Raw genomic sequence first — 16,417 nt, 5'->3', positions numbered from 1 at the left:
AACATAGCTTCTTGTTAGAGACTCAGATGTTCTGAATCTACACCATAATATCTCCATTATTAAATTTGACACAGAAAACATCAACCCATAAATTACTTCTCGAGCTGGAAGGTATTTAATTGGTTATTCAGTCCAATCACCATTTTAAACAAAGACTGTATCTCTACTATCCAGGGCACAAGGGTTTCTATTATATAGGGAAGTGTTAAATAAAAGATGAGCACTGTAGTTCCATTTCTTGATGATCCCAGGAACAGAGCTCTGTTGTTCTGGTTATCACTGTTTATTAATCTTATATAAGAGATAATCCCATGACATAACATGAGGTATGTATAATATATGTCACAAATGATACAGAACTTTCCAAACTAAAGTAGTAAAAGACATGGCGCTGAGGTAAGTGGGTACCTTCAACTGCTTGCTTTACTTTCAAGCGTAATTATTCTCTATATTTTCAACCCTTTAAACCACTACTTTAAATTAGTTACTAAAATCATTCACTATAAATACATAAATCATTTCAACAAAAAATAATTCTTAAAACTCTAGGCTTTGGCTAATTGACTAAATTTGGGGAGTTAGCTCTGTTTTCTCTCAACAGCAGAAATCTAGGAATATGAATATGTATATGCAGTGATCAAAGCCCTATTAAAACAAAACTCAGGTACCAAGCATACGTCCCTCTTATTAGTTTTGATTTATTCATGATTTCCACTGTTACTGATTCTACACTGTATGTATTGGGCAGATTTCAATATCTGTTGTTGTTAGGCTGAATTTAAGTATAATTTCTTCTAAATTTGCTCCAGGGATAGAAAAGTAAATGGTAATAGAGTCATCATAAAGTCATCATTCTGTCATTTTCCCAGAGAGCTAACATAGCCCCAACTGCCGACATTTTTTCATAAGACCTACTTCCTAAATTGTAAACATAAGAAAATCATGTTCATTCCAATTTATCTATATGTGTCTTAAAACAAGGGCACTTAAAACAATTACAACTTTCCAATAAATGCTTAACTAATCTGAGTATGGCAGAATGATTCTCTTTTTTCATATACTGATGAACAATGCAGTTTGTGTTAAGTGTTTTATAAAGTCAATTTGAAGAGACACAAATTACTGCCATTATTATTCTAACTTGAAGGATTAGGATGGATCTATAAGCAAGTGAAAGTGACTGGCATTTTCATGCCCACGCACAGCAGGTTACAATGGCCAGCTGATTTTGATTATTGTATAACACTATTCTCATTAAGGGGGAAAGGATAAAACCAAACGTTAGCTAAATAATTTCATTGAAAATACTTAAAATATCTTAATTATAAGAGGTTTTTTTTTTTTTTTTTAATTATTTTATTTTATTTTTTTGGGGGTACACCAGGTTCAATCAACTGTTTTTATACACATATCCCCTTATTCCCTCCCTTCCTTGACGCCCCCCCCCCTCGAGTCCCCCCCACCCTCCCTGCCCCAGTCCTCTAAGGCATCTTCCATCCTCGAGTTGGACTCCCTTTGTTATACAACAACTTCCCACTGACTATTTTACAGTTGGTAGTATATATATGTCTGTGCTACTCTCTCGCTTCTTCTCAGTTTCCCCTTCACCCCCCGCCCCCTCCCATACCTCGAGTTCTCCAGTCCATTCTCTGTATCTGCTTCCCTGTTCTTGTCACTGAGTTCATCAGTACCATTTTTAGATTCCGTATATGTGAGTTAGCATACAATATTTACTCAGCTATAAAAAGGAATGAGATGGAGCTATATGTAATGAGGTGGATAGAACTACAATCTGTCATACAGAGTGAAGTAAGTCAGAAAGAGAAGGACAAATATTGTAAGAGGTTTTTTTTTTATTCTCTGTTGACATTTAAATTTGGAAATTGGTGACTGGTCCAAAAATGTCACATTATGCAAAGTAATAAGCCTGTATCTTTAAGCATTCATGATTTTAGGCAATCAGTCAACCTTTTCAAATTCAAAGCTATCCCCTAGAGAATAACACCACTGAGACACGGACATGTAGGCTCTCTTTCTACACCTTTATTTTTCTGAACGTTAGAATGAAAAGGGAAAAAAATGATGTCAGTAGATAGCCCACTCATATTACAGCCTGGGGCAGAGGATATTATACTGGGTTATCCTAAATGCCTATTTCCAGAATCCATTTAGCAAAAAGCATATTCCAAAATGTAAGTTGTGTTCGACTAAACTGTTGGCCATCAGTATAATAAAAATACAGCATACTGTTATCTGCAAGAAGGCTACGGATTACAAAGGCAAGGAGATATCTTTTTCATTTTGTGAAATTATAATGTAGCATTAAAATTAAAATTCTTCACTGAACATCAACTACTGCTACTTTAACCATAGCTCTGTCAAGAAGATGAACCATTTTTACATCCAAATGTCCACATGATTTTACTTTCTTTCATTTGTATGAAAAAGAAAAAATACTTAAAAAAGGTTATTATAAGCAAGAACATTAAAAAAGGAAGCCTTTTTCTTTATATTAAAAACAGACACATATACATGGGATGCGTGCAGAAAAGAGCTAACATAGTAGGTCTAACTACTTATTCTTAAAAAGATCAGCTTACAAAAGACTGGCCCTTGCTTGGACTCTGAGAACTTTAATTTTGGGGTGACTTCCCCCATTCCCAAAATGGTAAAATTTGCTCAATATGCCTAAACTGTTTATATACATAATGTGGTTTATGCTCTCCTTCTGGGAGTCTGGAATCTGGGCACATGCTCACAGAGGGTGCCTATGTGTGCAATCTCCAATAAAACCCTGGGCATTGAGGCTCTAATTACCTTCCCCCGTTAGCCACATGTCACATTTATTGTCACAGCTCTGCTGGGGGAGTCAAGCATGTCCTGTGTGACTGAACTGGGAAAAGACCCTTGCAAGCTTATGCTTAGTTTTCCCCAACTTCACCTCAGGCATTCTTTGCCTTTGCTAACTGTGCTTGGTATACTTTTGCTGTAATAATCATAGCCTGGAGTGTGACTATATACTGAATCCTGTTAATCCTCTTAGGAAATTACTGAATCTGAGGGTGGTCTTGGAGACCTCCTACGCAGCATGTATAGTAAGAAAAATAAAAGTTTCATTTTTCCTAATTGCTTTGAGATAAGAAATATGTATTTACACAAATCAATATTGACCTATAAATTTTGTGGTTACCCCTAAAATAATTTAAATCTGCATTCTTGACAATTTGTGAGTTTTTCTTTCAGTATTTTAAAACCAATTCTTAAGTAATAATCAGTGAAATTATGCAAATTGGTCTATTTATATAAAGACAACTACTAAAACAATTCCTAAATTATTTAAATTGAAGAGAAAAAGAATTATGGTTATGATCAGTGTTTTATCACAGAATTAAAGGGCTCAACTCTCATACTTTATTAATAAAGGCTCCACCCCAGCCATCTTTAAAAATAATGGGTTCCTTACCTTGAAATGCTCCTGCTTCAGTAACGCCCTCTTTGGTACTGTCAAAACTATGAGATGTGATTTGGGTTTCAGAGAGACCAAGTCCAGCTGGTAATGAACGCTTCAAATCCTTATAGCAACATTTGAATAAAAGAGAAAATCTTGTAAAAAATCTCACAACACATAACAGTTCAGCATAATTATGTCCTTTTAATCACACCTTAAACTATTTTTCTCTCTACTGTGTACTATTCCCTATGCCCTCACAGAGCTCTGTAATGATGTACAATCAGCAGCAAACTCAGCAAGATTTGCTATTAAGAGATATATTGTATATCAAATACAAAATACTTTCATTATTTTAGAACTAAGCATCAGGCAGATATTAAAATTCAATTTCAGATTTCTAATCTACTGATACATCAGGAAAATCATTTTAAAGAACAGAATTAAGATGACTAAGAAGTCATGTCTAATATTAAAACCTCACTGATGTCTAATATAATCACGATGAATCTGGCTGATGTTCAGTATAAACAAATCATTCACGTGCAAAGTTAAACTTCCCTCTGATTTCCAGGTTAGCTAGGTAAACAGTGCTTCTCTCACTTCAATGAGGGTGAGGTAAAGAAAATTTCTTGTTGTTTAGACTTATATTAAACACTGATATTAGCCAACCTAACTGCAATTTAGCTTACAACAGTAATAAACATAATATTGGACATTCAGTCTTATAGTAAAAGAAAAGAGAGGAAGTCATGAAACACAGATTTCCAATTAGAAGTCCTTTCTTTCCTCTGGCTTGGATATGAGGAATCACCCAATTTTCATAATCAGAATCTATGAATGGGTCCTATTGGTTTTTCACAGTGACAAGTTAGCAATGCACTAAAAGATAAACGTCTTTGGAATTCTTCCTTAATACTCTACCACATAGAATGTACAGTTATCATCTGAAACTCCTACAGCCTTCACACTGGAACTCCCTGTTCTGCTTACCCTGTTTTATTTTTCTTACAGCAGTAATCACTAAGTGACATATTATATTCAGTAAATATTGGTTGGATGAATAAAGAAATACATTTTTTGAATAAACTAAAGGACTTATGACAACACCATATAAATTAAGAAGTTGCTACAGCAATAGGCTTATTTTTAGAATTAATTTAATGAGTATCTGCTTATTCTTACTATGTCAGACTTGCTAGGCAAAGAAAAAGATAACATGAGGTATAGTACTTGCCTCACCGGAGAGACAAGATACACAAACAATACAAAGGTTGAACTTGGTGCCAAAGTAAAGACAGTAAGTATCAGAGGAATTCAGGATAGGAACTAAGTCCATGAGAATCTAACAGGAAGAGAGAAAGTACCGCTTGAGCTCTGGAACATAAAGGATTTATTTATTCATTGAGTCAACATTTAATGAGCACCAAGTTCATGACAGCCACCCCTCTAGACACTACAGATATAGCACAGATGGTGTCTGCCCATCAGATTCATGTGAAGTGTGGGGGAAGGAGGAGACCAATAGTAAATAAATGTACCTCAGGCAATAAGAAGTGCTGTAATAAGTACAGCTGACCCTTGAAAAACACAGGTTTGAACTGCATCCCTTATATGCTGATATTCTTCAATAAATATGCTTGTACTACAGAACTACAAGATCCAAGGCGGTTGACTCCTCAGATGCTGAATCGTGGTTAAGGAGGGCCAAAAGAAAAGCTATACAAAAATTTAGGCACCCAGTCAGTTGTTCAAGGGTAAACTGTAATAAATAGTAAATTTGTTTATTTTTTTAAGGCAGGATAAGAGGGATATTGAGTGACAGGTAAAGGGTGCTACTTTAGATGAGATATTCAGGGAAGGTGTCTTTGAAGAGGTAAAATGTGGGCAGAATTCTGAACAAAATGAGTGAGCCATTTACATGTGATCAGTTTGTCAATTTCTACAAAAAGAGCCAGATTTTGATAGAGACGGTGTTGAATCTGATCAATCTGGGGAGACTCCCATCTTAACAAATTAAGTCTTCTGATCCATGAACAGGAGATGTCCTTTCATTCATTCACATCTTTTTTTAACCTCTTTCCTCAATGTTCTATAGTTTTTAGGGTACAAGTTTTGCACATATTCCTGAGTATTTTCTTATTTTTGATGCTACTGTAAATGGACTTTTCTTAAATTTATTTTTGGATTATTTATTCCTAAAGTATAGATATAAAATTGAGCTTTGTATATTGCTCTTATATCCTGCAACTATGCTGAACTTATTAGTTTTAATAGGGTTTTTTTTTTGGTGTGGATTCCTTAGGATTTTCTATATACAAGGTTATGTTGTCTGCAAATAGAGATAGTTTTACCTCTTTCCAATCTGTATACCTTTTATGTGTATAGTTATTCTTTATACCTTACACATATTGTGTCAATACTCTTTTATATCCAATATTTAATAAAAACATCAAAAAAAAGAATAGTGGTAAAGCCAATATACACTTAACATTTGGAGTTTTTCATTAGCAAGACCAAAAAGATCAAAGGTAAATTTTTTGTTGGATAATCCAATGGAAATGACATATCTACTCCAAAAGAGAAAACTAATTAACATTAGTTTTACCAGGGACATCTCTTTGAATTGGCTTTAAAAAAAAAGTACCCACTCCAATGATTTGTTACAAGCAAAGCTATAACAATTTTTCTAAAAAAAATTTAAGGATCTCACTGCTAATCACTATGGGACAAACAAAAAATAATACACACAAAATAAAAGCATAATAAGATAATAATAAATACAAGTAAGCTGAAAGATTGATTCTTGCTTTCTTCACCCTAATTAGAGTTTCCCATGAAATCATCTTTTGAAATCTGTATGGCAAACTTTAAAAATGTTTATCAACAACAAAGACTCTAAAATCACTTTTTAAAGTTTGTGACAGTCTCATCAAGTACCAACTACTACTAGAAACATGAAAGACCTGGAAAGATAATTCAGATGACCTCATTTGAATACTACTTTCCTATCAATATTGAGTGGCTAAGTTAAGTACTTAAAAACCTTCTAGCTCTTGTTAGCTCAGCTGTAAAAAGAGGCTCAAAATCACCCCAGAGTACTACGACAATTAGGTGATATAATATGGGCAAGATACCCAGTACATATTTTTAGGCACTCAGTTAATGTTAGCCATCCCTCTCTCCTACTACAATCATCTTTACAACTAATCAGTGCTATCACTAATTATGATAGCAAACATTTCTCGAGCACTTACTATGTGCCAGGGTTTGTTTTAAGCATTTTATGTACTGGCAGTCTTCACTCTGCATGGTAGTGCAAGATCAAGATGGTAAAAATGACCAAGTCGAAACCATGAGAAGTGGTTAATGGGAAAAATTATTCCATGACTTTTCAAAAACTCGTCAAAGCTTTAAAAACTCTCTTCTTGTTTATGTTATGCTAGCCTTCACTAAGTTCTTCTGGCTCAAATCTAGAGTCTCTCAAACAGTGTTAGGGTCAACATGCCTACGGGTCAGCTGCTCCTTCCACGACTCCATTTAGGTTTGCCTTTTTTTTTTTTTTGGCCACACCGCGAGCCACACAGATCTTAGTTTCCCAACCAGGGATCGAACCTGTGCCCCCTGCAGCGGAAGCGCGGGGTATTAACCACTGGACCACCAGGGAAGTCCCGTTTAGGTCTTATTTGAATTTCACTTCTTCCACTGTTATCATTTTTCATTTCTTTGCTGTACTTCTATCTTTGTTCACCCATTCCTTTTTGATCATCCACTTCTGTAAAATGCCACATGGGTTTATGACCAGGAGACAAGGTGATAACACAACCACATGATTTGCTGTCTATGAAATGAATAACAGATACAGTGGCCAATCACTAAGAGATTCTGAAAGTGACATTACTCAATAATCATGATATGCTTCGTTATTCACATGGTGATTTATGGACTTAAGTACTAGCAGTGGAGTTTGTACTTTATACAATTATAGTTAATACACTGTGGTGACAGAAATATGAGCTGTGTTGTTGCGGACAGGTATTATTTAATTAAACCACAGTAACCAAAATTAATGCATTCTGGAACTATACAAAGCAAGAACTGCCTAATACTATCTCATTTAGTAGTACTATCACTACTGTTTTACAGATGAGAAAACAGGAACACAGAAATAAGACTAAGCTTTAAGAAAATACTAACTGTAATATATAGTAAATGTAAATAGACACAAGCAATTCATTAGAAAGTCAGAATTTATTTTAGCTAGCATGTTCTCTTTTAAAAATTTATTTCAAAAATACCTTTTAAAAATCATTTCAGAATATGCTCATTAGCTTAAATACACTAATGCAAATACATTCTCAAACTTGTAATTTCCTACTGGTACAAAACAGATTAACAACTTTCATTCCATTTCACTTGTTTCCTAATGTCATGCACATAAAACCTCTTGTCACAGGACAACATCCTTTTCATCTGTGTATTGTTTTGGAGAACACTTAGAAGTAAAAAGAAAATACTCTTTACACTCAGTTTTATTTACTTCCTATTTTTAAACCAAATCTGTTCATTTTGTTGAATAAATGATCTTTACCTTTCCAGTTTATTTTTTTAATGTACTAATGTACTAAATCAGTGGTTTCCAGTTTTAAATATTACTGATCCTTTTATTCATAGTTACGTTAAAACCAGATAATTTTTTCTCTCTAAAAGACAAATACATGACTTACAAAATACATAATGTCAAAGCACCAAGATATTTCTTAAACTTTGGGAGTTTGATTATTGAGGTCAATTATTTATAGCGTGGTTCCCTGGATCTTGCTTTGCTCCAAGTCTTGACAGCTTTTCAGCTCTCCTTAAGAAAAAAAAGTATCAAGGACACCTCTCAAAATACGAGGGATTAAAAAACCATAAACAACATACAAATGGCAGAGACGTCCAGGAGAGCTGTGTGTGCTGTATTCTTAGAACTTAAGTGAAAGAACATTACTCATTTGAATCATCTGTCCTGTCACAAAAGACTGTGTAAACTCCCAGAAAAGAGATATAGTAGGAGTAGCTGGGAAGAGGGGAGCAAGTACCAGGTCAAACAGTGAATTTGATGGATACCTCTCATTTCCGAAGTTTTCACGAAGTTAAGGGATACTTGCATCTGGTCATGCATGGCCTCTGGAAGAAACAACTTCTAGCTGTCTGAGGATATTACATTTCACTCAAACCCCTCCCAATGGTCTCCCAAGGGTCCTTTACTCAACAAACAAAAGTTCTTCCAGAAAAAAATCTTGTGTCTTTTAGGTAAAACAGCTGTAAAATCTGAAAAGCACTAAGGCCTTCCTTTACTTAAATTGTTACTAACAGAAGGAGCCTAATCAAAAATGGTACAAATAGATCCATTCAGATTGTGAACAGAATTATCATTTTGATAGTGGTCTGGCAGTTAAGTTACTGCAACACAAAACGATATGCGCTATGAGAGAGGAATGCATGACTTTGTGAGAAAATACTCAGTACTTTAGGAGCTTGTTGACTGCTTTCTGTAAAATACACATTCTCTAAGTAATATAATTTAGACTCACAGTTCACAAAAACTTAAAAATGTCTCTTTACATAATCCTTAAATTTTTAAACCCATAAACCTCAGTTGTAAACTTTTAATATGTTACTGCATTTACTCCTACAGTTTCCAGAATATATTTGAGAGACAACGAGCCCATTTATAACCAACAACATAAAATCCCTAATTTGCATTTTTATGTCGCTCACATTTAACTCAGTGTTTAAGACTTTGCAAAGTTATGCTTAAAAACTGTATAATAAAATAGAATCAACCTGAAGTTAACTTTCTATTCAAGCTACTAGGATGATACTGGAGTATTTAGTAGTTTTTAAAAATAAATCTTCAAACAACTAAAATGAAACATAAAGCTTTTGGCAAAAAAAAAGTTCCACATATAGTTTAAGTTCTTTTCAAAGGATACCAGATAATACTTGTAGTTACAGCTTTCATAAAGCTGTGAAGGGGTGCTCATTTTCAAGCAAAATAACTTGCTTCCATTTGCATATTTAACAGAGCTAAGAATAAGAATGAGGTTAAAAATGTAACTTCATAATTTAGTATAGTAATCTACTTTTGAACTAAAGTTAGTGCAAAATTAACAATTAAAGAACACAAAATGTTCAGCAAATTTGCTTTAAAATACACATCCTTAATAAATGCACAACATTACAATACAAAAGCAGAACTAGAGATTTATTAATGAATTCTCCCCTTTTACTCAGAGGGAGAAGCAGAAATCTTTCTAAAAGGAGGAATTCGCAAAGCATGCATTGTAACCACCAACAATCTGTAAGGACTCTCCAGGTATTCTACAAACTATACGAACTCTCTTCTCTCTTCTACAATGTAAGTTCCTTTACATTATATTTTCCCAGTTTTCCTCCTATCTGCACCTTTAAAAATGGTTTGGTATTCTTTACTGGCCCTAGTTTCTCTACAAGAACAAAGTCCGAAGTCTCACTTCCCTTCTTCCCGTGGTGACCTAACAGACCTGTCTTCCTTGTCTCTAGTCTTGTCAGCCCTGAAATTCATTCATTGAACAGCAGGCAGACAACTTTCTAAAATGCAAGCGTGATGAGGTACTTCAGTTTTTATATCATTTAGTGGCCCTCCACTGCCTTTTAGGTAAAGTCCAAACTCCACATGGTTTTGAGGTTTTACAGGACCTCACCCCTACTTACCTCTCCAGCCTAATTTCTCACACATCTGTCCCCACATTCCCTACAGCAACAACAGTGAATTTTCGATTCTATGGTATTGCACCTTTTTCAGCTCTTTCCAGTTGCCTCTGATGGGACTATTCTTTATCCTTCTTCATCTGGTTAGCTCATCCTTTAGACTCAGCTTGGACGGCAATTCCTCAGGTAATCTTTCTATACTCCTTCATACCTGTTCTCAGACCATGCTATACCGGGCTAAGCATATCACTTCTCATATGGCATTCACATTATTTGTCTGTATTCTCTCTCCTGAAGATGATAAGCTCCCTAAGACCACCCATCTTGTTCCTCTTGGTATTCCTAGTATTTAGTATCAGTATAATACTAATACTTCATTTAATTTTCTCAATTTAAACACCTTATCTCATTCTTCAAAATGGATAGAACATTTACATAATATAATTTTAAAAGAAACAAACTGAAAAATTTATGTTAAATATTCTAGGAAATTTGGTAATTTAAAACCCCCTTTTGTTGTTTTAACAGTTAGCTGCTTATAAGGAGTCCTGCCAGAAGCAGGGCTGTTATTCAACAGACCTCCACATTCCCAATTCAGCTGTAAACATATTGCAACATCCTCAACCTCCTCACTGACTGAAGGCCTCTCTGACACTCTACAATTATCTTGAGTCAAAGTGGATTATTCTCCAACATTCTGTTTATCAAGCGGGTAGAGGGAGGGTCAGCATTTTCAGCTCTCCACTTCCTAACTACCAGTTCTCAAACTTTGGTTTAGGTAAGAATCACCTGAGAGAACTACTAAAAACGCAGGTGCTTCTTAGCTGCCTGTTGTAATTCTCATTAAGGTGGAGTGCAGAGCCCAGGAGTCAGAATTTCAAACAAGTGAGCGGGGTGATTCTGATGCAGGTAATCCCGTCTGCATTCTGAGGAACTCTGCTGTGGGGAGCTGCTGCCTGCTTTCCTTGTGAATGCTGACTCCTCACCCCTCACTGTCCTTGCCGGTCTCCCGCCGACTCCCCTCTGTCACCTACCTTCTTTCCGGTCAGTCCCCTCAATAAGGAGGGCTTCGGCATATCCAGGTCTACTGCTCTATCCCCAACTTTTACCATGATTCTAGTTGTTTTTTGCATGCCACTGGGCACACTTTCAGAGAATGATTCTATGTTTGGTTTGCAGTCACTTCCAAAGTGATATATAAGGTGTCTAAGCTGAGTTTTCATAGCTCATCAAAAACATACTCTACTAATGGCATGTGGTATGTTTTATTTTTTTTAATACAAATACTTAATTGAAAGAAAATTTATTGCATAAGCCTGCCTACCTATGTTGATGCAGAATGATGGGTTGTAGTAATAACCATCTGTAAAGATGTATGATTTTTTTTCCCCTTGGTATGTTTGTAGGAAGCCTAAGGTTGGTAGTTTGATTCAGATTTGGTGATCTGCAGTTGGACAAGGGGCCAAAAAAAGCGTGATGGCAAATAAAAGATATATTCAACTAATACAGTACACCCTAACCTACACTTTAGTCTCAGATTTCATCCACTTCTTCATCTCTGATGCCGTTCACCTTTCATGCCCAAATCAACTTAAGCAATTGGAACTCCCATGGCCACTCTTTGGATCTTGTCACTGCTCAGGAAGCAACACTTCTGGAATCTTATATCTAATAACTTATTTTATGATCACAATCTCCTCCCATATCTGTTATTCCACTGATCAAGACAGCAAATCTCCTGACTTAACCTACTTTCTTCATTTTATCAACACACACATACGCACTCAATCTCAATCTCATTTCTCTCTCTCTCTCCCCACTTCCCTCTCATTCATTCAACAAACATTTAACAAGAACTTACAGCTTCACTATCTTCTGGCAGTTTACTGTCTATTCTCTTGGCCCCACCCCAACCGCTGCATCTTGACTAAGGTCTAAATTCTAAGTAGTACTGAAGTTTGATAAGAATGAAATCACTTACCAATTTGCATCAAGGAAATGCTGAATTCATTCAAAGACTATCACTGTGGAAATATGTATGTAACTACATTCAAAACAATTTCTCCTAAATAGTAAAACGCTTATCTATGATAGCACTTGTTTACAAAGGCACAATCTAAAAATTATAATTAAGATACATATAGCTTCAGCCTTTCATTAAAAATTATACTTATTCACAATTTTCAACAGGGATATGAGTCCAGAATTAATTTAATAGATGTATATATAATAAACATATATATTTTAAAACTTAATTTGTGGTAATAGTACTAAGAATATATTCTATACTTAAAAAAGTAAATATTAAAATGAATCTAGATTTGCATGGATTCAACAACGCTTGAAAAACATTTGCCACACCTTTAAAAGGGTCCAAGATATACACCTGGTAAAAACTGGCCTTTGGAAAAAAGCTCTCATCAAATCAATGCTGCCACTGACTGAGCTACTAAATTTTTCAGATAATACAGAAACATTATATTGTATCACCATAGAAGATGGGGAAGAACTGTCATCGCATGTTATTCAAACTCTAGGATAGGATGGCTGAAGTAGAAAATATGTTAAATTTAAGCCATAATGAAATTCATTCTTTCATTAAACAACTACTGTGAACCATAAGCTGTGCAGTGTGCACACACTGTCTCTGCCCTAAATGTGATTCCAGGCTTTTAGGAAAAGCAGATAAGTCAATGGACAGTTACAACATTAAGGTGAGGGGAGAAAATATGTTCAAAACAGGGTTCTTATAATTTCTATTCATATTCTTTCCCAAGTCTCCTCTAGACTGCTCAAGTATGTTATCCAGACTGATAAGTACAGGGGAATGGAGAAACTACTTTACTCTTTAACAAAAGAATTAAAGAGTAAAAGAAAAATAACAATAAAAATTTCCAAAACAATAAAACTTCCAACAACAGCTACAACAATGATGACCATGATGCACATGGAAAATTAAGGACAAAAGGTCAAGTCTAAGTCATATACTAAGAGTATAACATCTCTTCCTGTTGTTCCACAGAAGGCTAGAAACCATGTTTCTAGTTCCGGTTCTAACATTTGTTCATTCATTCACCAAACATTTAACGAAAGCCTGATTATCTATTACGTGCGAGCACTGCCAGGCTCTGGAGATAAGGTAATGACTGAGCATTCTTGCCCACAATGTACTTATAGTCAATCACATAAGCTTTTGATACACCTAGTTAATATGGGTAATTGCATCACAGCCTCAGGGGCCCTTTTCCTCAGTTGTAAAATAAAGTAGTGAGACTCAGGGATCTTCAAGGTACTCCTACTGCACTAAACTCCTATGATTCAACTCAAAGCTGGTAGACCAGGAGTACTTAAGACACAGGGACCCTAAGGACCGACAGTCAGGATTCAAGGATCCTAAACTCCTTCAAATCGAACCCAAGATTTGGTAGTTTTGTGTATATGTATGTTTTTCTAGAGAAAAGGTCCATAGGTGGAAAAACCTAAATTATGAATTTTAGTTTGGGGCCTACCACAGGAAAAGTTTTATTTTAGCTATATCTACTAAGGTAATTTCTCTAAATCTGCCAAATATAACTTAATTCATAAGAAGTTTCAACTTAATTCACAAGGAGCTAATATTTGCTTCTTGAACTCATGGTACAAATTGTACATTTCTAATCTAATATTTTGACCAGCACTATAACAGAATAAATTATAAATAATATGTAGTTTATAAGCAAAAGAGTAATTTGTACTTAGAGATTAAACTTTACTACTCTTTAAAAAATAACAATTACTTTTACTTAGAAGCAAAAATATTTTTGCTGTAAAGAACTGTGATAATAATACTAAGATTATCCTATCCTCTCTACATTATAGCTATTGCCCTCGAAACATTAATACATGTTAAGCTGCTGCCAGGGAATTTCTGGGACAAATTCTCCCATTATATTTTCTATTTCGATGTGAATGTTGAGTTAAAGTCCTCCAGGGCCTCACACAGTAGGAGACTAAGAAGGGAAATCAAATGCAAAATGAAACATCGGCCATGAGACACAGAAAGGAGAATAGAAACATTTACAATTTCACTGCCTGGGTCACAGTGACACCAACTGGCCAGCCAAGTTATGACAACTTAATAAACCATAATCTTAATTTTATACACAGCTTTATACTTTTAAAAGTGCATTATGCAGTATGCATTACATAAAAGCCATTTTATGATTCTATTTTATTTCATTTTTTATCATTTTTATTGAAGTATAGTTGATTTACAATGTTGTATATTATATGATTTTAAACATAAAATATGTATAAAAGATGTATATTAGTAAAATATCCCAGAAAACTCTAGTTATGAGCTAGTTCTTCATGAAATCTCTTCACTAGTCTACAGAATGCTAAGCAATACATTATTCACTTATGTTCCCTATGAACTTTTATCTATATTAAAACACAAACATGGGGCTTCCTAGGTGGCGCAGTGGTTAAGAATCTGCCTGCCAATGCAGAGGACACGGGTTTGATCCCTGCTCCAGGAAGATCCCACATGCCGCGGAGCAACTAAGCCCGTGCGCCAAAAAACAAACAAACAAACAAAAACAAAAAAAACCACACAAACATGAATTTGATGTTAAATACAATTTCCCTGTTATTGCTCAGGAAAATAGTGTACCAAAATGCAGGTAAATATGTGCCTAACAGATCTTGAGTGTAATTTATTTAAAACAGTCAAAAGATGCTTTTGAAATACTGTTTCTCACAGTAAAAGGGATCACATAGCCAATTTTAATTTCAAAGAATATTAAATATGTAAGAAACAATAATATTTATATTTTTTATAAGAGTAGGTACAAAAGAGGAACAAGTTTTATGATGTTGAATTTCTTTAGGGAGGGAAAGTGTGGTGTACTGGTTGAAGTGGATTATTCCTTCTAGGGAGTCTTGCCTACTGGTAAAGTTCACATCCAGTAAGAGGAGACCTCCAGGACAACATTTCCTTTTTTCCTTTTCTACCTCCCAAGAGAAAATGACATAGCATTACAGGGGACTCTCCAAGAAGAGAATTAGACATTAAACAAGAAGTAAACTTACAAAGCAGCAAGTTAACTGGTTTTGACTGCATAAGCAAAGAACTTATACAGATATATAATGATTTAATTCACTTCACTCTAATAAGACTCTATTTTAAAGTTAAAATTTCAAAGGATTAAAAAAAACTTTTCAGTACTACTCAAAGGCAAATAAAGGTTCTTAAATAAAGACTCACGAATAGGTTTAAGGTATAAAGCAACCCTGAAGAAGAACGAAGCTGGAGGAATTAACTACCAGGTATCAAGGTTGAAGCTAGTATTTGTTCCAGACTTAATTTCTCTAAAAATAAGTAGGTAAGATAGTGTGGTATTATTGCAAGGACAGACAAAAAGACCAAGAAACAAAACGGACAGCCCAATAGTAGAGCCACACATATATGACCACCTGATTAACGGCAAAGGCCCCTGTGTGGAGAAGGGATAGTCTTTTCAACAAACGATAAATATCATGATATGCATATAAGAAAAAAAATGAACCTTGACCCCTATATCATGCCATACACAAAATTCAAGATGAATCACAGACCCATGTGTGAGAAGTAAAACAGTAAAACCTTTAGAAGAAGATAGTGTATCTTTATGATACTGGGATAGGCAAAGATTTCTTAGAAAGGTCACAAAAATCATTAAAGGGAAAGAAACACTAATAAATTGGACTTCATTAAAATTAACTTTTGCTCATCTAGAGACACTATTAATACAGTGAAAAAGCAAGTTACAGACTGGAGGTAAACATCTGCAATACACACATCCATACACATGACTTCTACCTAGAATATATAAAGAACTCCTACAAATGAATTAGAAAAAGGCATATACTCAATAGGAAAACAGGCAAAGGACTTGAAAAGATACTTCATAAAGGATAATATTCAAATGGTCAATAAGAATCTGAAAACATGCTCAACATCATTAGTCACCAGGGAGATGCATGTTAAAACCATGAGATAACCACTATGATTCCATCAGAATGGCTAAAATGAAAAAGTATGACAGTACCAAAAATTGGTGATTGTGTGGAATAACTAGAACACTCATTCATTGCTAGCAGGACTGTCAGCTGGTCTGATTACTAGGCAAACTAGTTGACAATATCTACCAAAGTCAAACATCATGTACCCATGACTTGGCGATTTCACTCCAGGGTATATACCCGACAGAA

General features: G+C 34.9%; 1 protein-coding gene across 17 annotated transcripts in view; it reads right to left on the bottom strand.

The window, feature by feature from the left end:
- ARFIP1 (ADP ribosylation factor interacting protein 1) overlaps positions 1-16,417 on the bottom strand; it is a 110,957-nt gene that overhangs the window by 50,620 nt on the left and 43,920 nt on the right. For 14 of the 17 annotated variants that reach the window (XM_057726192.1, XM_057726199.1, XM_057726193.1 and 11 more), the window contains one exon: positions 3,464-3,572. In XM_057726192.1, the coding sequence (XP_057582175.1) occupies positions 3,464-3,572 (109 nt within the window). Of the gene's footprint in view, positions 1-3,463; positions 3,573-7,063; positions 7,290-11,507; positions 12,014-16,417 lie in introns of those variants that run through there. The other 3 variants (XM_057726205.1, XM_057726208.1, XM_057726207.1) reach the window with 2 other exon arrangements.

Source organism: Hippopotamus amphibius, chromosome 3 (genome assembly GCF_030028045.1).
Source record: "Hippopotamus amphibius kiboko isolate mHipAmp2 chromosome 3, mHipAmp2.hap2, whole genome shotgun sequence".
In the NCBI taxonomy this organism is placed as follows: domain Eukaryota; kingdom Metazoa; phylum Chordata; class Mammalia; order Artiodactyla; family Hippopotamidae; genus Hippopotamus; species Hippopotamus amphibius.
This window is presented reverse-complemented; position numbering and strand designations above follow the sequence as displayed.